The sequence below is a fragment of the Ricinus communis genome, chromosome 8, assembly GCF_019578655.1.
Source record: "Ricinus communis isolate WT05 ecotype wild-type chromosome 8, ASM1957865v1, whole genome shotgun sequence".
In the NCBI taxonomy this organism is placed as follows: Eukaryota; Viridiplantae; Streptophyta; class Magnoliopsida; order Malpighiales; family Euphorbiaceae; genus Ricinus; species Ricinus communis.
Window position 1 is genome coordinate 4455573 of NC_063263.1, and position 6125 is coordinate 4461697.

Below are 6125 nucleotides of genomic sequence, written 5' to 3' on the forward strand. Positions count from 1 at the left end.
AAAACTTTTTGCAAGTTCTATCTTTCCTTCTCTACCAAACTAAAAACATTTTGAGTAAGAATGGTTCACTCCTAGGCTCTGAACTTAAGTTTGGTTCCTATTAATAATCTTAAACTTTAATTTGTTCCTTAAGAATCTCTAATTCAGTTCTATAGCCTGAAAGTCCTTATCACCTAATTTGGATTAAAATTTTACCAGGAATCTGAATATTGTATTATAATGATTTCAGATTGATCATTTCACGCTGAGATTCTCTTTAACTTTCTCAGGTTGGAATTCCAGTAAATTTAAGGATATTAATGAATACAAATCTAGATTCAAGGACTGCAAGTGAAAATTACCCAATGGTTCAATAGATGAATGCATGATTTGGAGGACTATGTAGGCTTATAATACTCAAAATCAGCTTTATCTAGTTTCCCTTTGTGGCCACCTTGGACATGCTTTTTACCTTAAGATTTCAGTATACATTTTCCACTTTCATTTCATCCTTCTTCTCAGGCTGTCAAATCTCCACATTCAAACAGACCAAACAAAAGCATTTAGCCTTTGAAAATGTTAGCAAAGATGACATAGCAGAGAATTGCCTCATGGAGAAGTTCATAAGCTCAAAAGTACAAAGAAACTAACCTTTCTTGACCGGGGAACTAATGAATAACTCGGATTTCGTATTGATAATTATACAAAGATAACTATCTAGAAAACACAAATTAGAAACTCAAAAGAGTAGAAAAACTTCTTGTTATGTTACAGAGGAGCTTCATCTCTCTTCATCCCACTTGCTCTTGGGTATCTCCCCAGAATCAGCAATCACCACTTTCTTTCGAGGTTTTCCACTGTAGGTTCCTGCTCCCCCTTCAATTGCATATACAGTATCCATGCCCTGAATAACCTTGCCAAAGACAACATGTTCTCCATCCAACCTGAGATAATAACATGTTGATCACTGATAAATAGGGGACCAATCTGGGAAGCTAAATGCAATTGAGCCTCTCCATCAATTACGGATAAAAGAAGGCTGTCAAAGTACAAGTTTAATAGTCCAAATCAACAGCTCATGTTATCATTTTCCTTTTAATATATAAAAGAGAGAATATTTTATACTAGAAAAAAGCAAATACTGAAAAACAAAACAGGATCAGTTAGCCAACCATTTCTAAAGTATAAACACATTTCCTGGAATCAGGCTGAAGTGTACAAGCTTTCTCAGATAGCAATGCAATATGTTAACAAATTCTTAATCCAACTAGCTTAAACCAAATTGATTTGACCACAATGGTGTGAATTGATGAAGAAACCGGCTTCATGTAATAACCAACAATTTGAAATACTTCAACTTGGTTAACTTTGAAAAGAAACACACAGGCCCAGGCCTGCATTACCATTCAACAATCTAGTCTACATCTTACTACACTTCTACTGATAAGAGCACTAGGAATAGCTTACCAGCTGGCCTTGACAGTAGTAATAAAAAACTGTGACCCATTAGAATCTGGTCCTGAATTCACCATGGCAACAGCACCTAAGAGATACCATATATGGTAAAAAGAATCAGATGAAGTGTTGATTTATATCAGAGAGCAACAGCCTCAAATCAACAACAAATATTGGCTTATATTGAACTGAATTCATGCTGGAGAATCACAAGCGAAGATGTTAGAAATCAACCAAAACAAACCTGGATGTGAATTCTTTATCTTAAAATTCTCATCAGGGAAAGTGCCACCGTATATGGACTCACTTCCCCTCCCATCGCCATGAACTATGTCACCACCTTGAATCACAAACCCAGATACTATACGATGGAATGGTGTTCCCTTATAATGGAGAATTTTCCCACTTTTACCTTTACCCTTCTCCCCTGCAAATGGAAAAAGTAAGTTGCGTTAAGCAGATAATCTTTAGAAAAATCCTCTATTCCTAACATTTGGAATCAACAGGATATACAACAGTAGAATTAACAAGGGTGAGATCTCCAGTACCTGTGCACAATGCCCTGAAATTTTCTGCAAAATAAATCTCAAGCATTAGGCAACTAATTGAGATGTAATCAAACCAAAGAACTCACAAACACTTGGGTAATGAGACCTTATGAAGGCCAGTAAAATAAGATATTTAATATCCACTGAAAATTCAAAATAGATGCAAACATACCTACTGTTTTTGGTACAACCTGGCCATATAATCCAATAACAATTCTACCTGCAGAAGTTCAGAAGTAATATTAAGCTATGAAGACATAAAAAGGAGAACCGAGAAGAGAAAAGATATTTGCAGAATGTCAGTTCTTGCTGCAAGAGCTCTACCTAAACGCTGTTCTTCAATATCAACATCCAAGTATACTCTATGTGTGATCTCATGCACCTCTTCTGCTTTCTCTGCATCCTGTGCACCAATTTAGGAGGATGTATTAATGCTTCAGCAGTTAAAGAGAGAGGGAGTCAGCTAAACAACAAGTTTTCACAAGTATACACTTGGCTTTATTTTCCGTGCTAGCACTATAAACAACTGATATTTGATATTAATGAAATAACAATAACATCTCAATTATCTCAGTTGGCCAAACAAATAAAAAAGAAAAAGATCCACAATTTCATCAACACATGTCAATGCAAAAGCTGAAAAATGAAGAAAATAGGTAAGAAAGATATTACCTAAATGATAAATTTGCATTGTCTAATGGAATATTATGAATTCTTACATAACTAATCAAAAATTAAACGGCTATGGACATATAAATTACCTAATAAATAATATTCTCCCTCGCTCAATAGATAGGCCCAAGGGAAGGAGGATGGGAACGGAACTCATATCTTCCTCTGGCAATCTCTATCAAAATACATGACCATCTTTGTCTAATGGGGGGGGGAGGGGAGGGGAGGGAAGGGATAATTTGTTAGAAGAGATTGGAAAGCCTAATGGGTTCTGCAAGGAATATATGTAGGTGGAACGCCCAGGTTACATAACGCAGGGATATAGGTAGATCGAGACCTCCATGCCATTTAAAAACTTAAAGAGAGATCAGTTCCTATCAAGTTACAATTCCTATAACTGCATAATGAGTTTGTATCACCCAAGGGTGTAAAAGAAAACTAAAATATCACTACCCTGTAAATGGAATGGCCACCATATCATATAAATAAAAAGGAACTGTCTTCATGCACTGTAAATATCAGTCATGCGATTCTCAGAACAACAAATATATGAGTGTATTTCAAACGCAGAGAAGATAAAAAATGAATTGAAAATGTCAAATATTTTTCAAGAAATAGAGAATCCAAATTCTCAATTCAAATCTATTTAAATTGGAACTTAATAATGAGATCAGGTTATCAAAAGGGTGAATAAAAACCAACAATGCTGCAGAATGCGCAGTCCCAAATTTGTACTTTCACATGTATTTTTTTGGGCCTCGCATTTAAGGATATCTACAGGTAATATAATTCAGCTCCACAATGAAAATGATAAGCAATGGATTCCGAAGCATTTTGTCACAACTTTCCACATGCCTAAACACAATTACTTAACCTTGCAAATGACTCCTAATCAGGATTCCTTGGAATTTTACAAATACTATAACCTTTACATGTAGTAATATCAAGCACCAATACCAGCGACATAGCTTCTAAAATCTATTGCAATCTTTCCTAATAGGCACAATGATATCAAGCTTGATCTCCTATCCGTCAATTACCACACATTTCCCGTTTTTGATCTGTATAAATGTTCCATTCAAATGTAGTTCAATCAACAGCTTAGGTGCAGTAAACTGACCTTTCAAACAAACAAGTACAAAACATATGAACGCGTCGGATCAGAAAGATTGTCAAAGCTTCCTAAATTACAAACTCTAGACCAGTCCTGCTAATATCAACCGTCTTTCAAGATTGTTACTTACGCTAATTGAATTCACATTGTAATATATACAAAGCAAATACGGAGCAGAACATCTATACCAAGAAACCTAAGTGGTTCTCCTATCTACAAGATTACATTCATAAACAGTCCACAAAATATGAACGACCAAATTAACAAATTCTACTTCAGAAAGATTAACCAATTCAAAAAAAAAATCACGCAGACATTTATAATCACAAGCTTTAAGTGACACAACAAAGCAACCAGATCACCAAAACCAAAATCAAACAAAACCCACAAATCAGATCCAAAATTATGCTAAAAACAGGGTACCTTTTTAGGAGCAATGAAAGTGAAAATGAGCAAAATGCCAAGAGAAATGAAGAGAAGAAGGAACTTAGGATGTGACAAAACTGGCATCTCTTCTACGCATAAATCACTCAAATGGGTAGTTACTTATTGAACTCTTCAGTCAACATCAATCTCTACTTTCCTGATAATTATCATCCATCAATCATAAAAAATTCCTTATTTTTTATAACTCCAGGAATGAGAAAGGAATAGAGTGTGAGTGGTGGTGTCTGTCACTGTCAGTCTGCCCTCTCCCAAACAATTAATTGCCGCTCCAGGCGCTGAAAGTGGAGAGTATGTGGGCAACAAATTCACATTTTCTGGTTAATTCAAAGTTTATTTTATTTAGTTTTGATATGCATATGCAATTATAATATATCAATATCAGTTGGGTCGCGCATTCACCTCGTTATGGAACAAATAGCCCAACCTCAAAGACTTTTCTTTAGGCCGGGCTGCGATTCAATTGACAGGTATATAGACCTTCAGGTTAAAGCGCATATGGTCTCACAGTTGTGGGAACGGCAACGGCCTGGCCCGAGCAGTATATTTTTAATCTTCATTTTCATTACTAATAGGCTTGGTAATTTTGATTATTGACAGTGATAAGTTTTAGTTGTTATGATTTATACAATTATACTTATTAAAATACCATTTGAACTTATTAAAATTAAATATTTAAATTTTAAAAGTTATAATTTAATATATAAAATTAAAAATTATAAAATATATAAAATCGATCATTATATAAACTAAGAAGATCATATAAATTTATTAAGAGTTGATAATAAATGTTTAAAATATTATAATTTAGTATGTGAAATTTAATATATATATATATATATATATATATACAGTTAAATATATATAGTAAATCAATAGCAACTGCTAAACTGAATTATTATTGATTAAATAAATTAAAATAAAAAAGAATGATAAAAGAAAAATCTTATAATGGTAGATAACTTTGACCGAGTCAACATCTTTACACTGCCATTACTAAGTTTTCATTAATTTCTATAAAACGATTTCTTTTCAGCATCTTGCAACGCTGTGCCATCCATAACCAACCACCATCAATAAATCGGCTGATTGCAGAGGATAATAATTTTGGCTATATAATTAATTATTAATACTTTTGTTTATATTATATAATATATTATTTATTTTTATTTAGTTTTGTAGTATTATTGTTTAAATAAAAAGTGAAAAATTTTATATAATAAATTATAATTTTAAAAATTTAAATATTTTATTAAATTTTAATAAGTTCATACATCAATTTGATTATTATCTTTACGGAAAAAAAAACTGATATAGATAACTTATAACCTGATACGACATGTTACATATATTCAGTTATAAATATTTATTGGATTTAAATATTAAATTATAATTTTTAAAAATTTAATCATTTAATTATCAAATTTTAATAAATTAATATTTTTTTATATTTTTATTTAATTTTTATTAAAGGTTACTTTTCTAAGCAAAATAATGATTATAATCCTTAGATATATATATTAACTTTTGCTAAAAAAAAGGAGTAATATTTTATTATGATTAAAATTTTAAATTCTAAATAAATTTAATACTTGATAATAAAATTAAAGTATAATTTTTTTCATTAATTTGATTCTTTTTACTATATAAACTTTGCACCGAGGAGGTTAGTAGCTAATTTTTTACAAACTCAAAGAATTTTAATATAATAAAAAAGATACATATCTAACTAGTGTAACAGGTTTAACTTGAAGGACTAAATGATAAGAACCCTAAAAAATTTAACGAATGAATGGTGAGTTTAAAGCATATATTAAAAAAAAAAACCTTATTGCGGATTTAAGAAAGGAAGAGAAGTTAAGACTATATTAAGGATAGTGTAAAAAAATAAATTTATTTATGCTGATATATTA

The 6125-nt window shown here is 31.6% G+C and overlaps 1 protein-coding gene across 1 annotated transcript; it reads right to left on the reverse strand.

Annotated features, from left to right (window-relative positions):
* Positions 1-541: 541 nt before the first annotated feature.
* LOC8284776 (peptidyl-prolyl cis-trans isomerase CYP21-1) lies at positions 542-4553 on the reverse strand. Its single transcript, XM_002533816.4, has 7 exons — positions 4192-4553; positions 2307-2385; positions 2155-2202; positions 1983-2006; positions 1679-1861; positions 1447-1522; positions 542-923 (listed from the first exon to the last, which is right to left on the reverse strand). Exons 1-7 carry the CDS (start codon positions 4276-4278, stop codon positions 761-763), a joined length of 660 nt encoding a protein of 219 aa, XP_002533862.2. The 5' UTR covers positions 4279-4553; the 3' UTR covers positions 542-760.
* Between the last annotated feature and the right edge of the window lie 1572 nt (positions 4554-6125).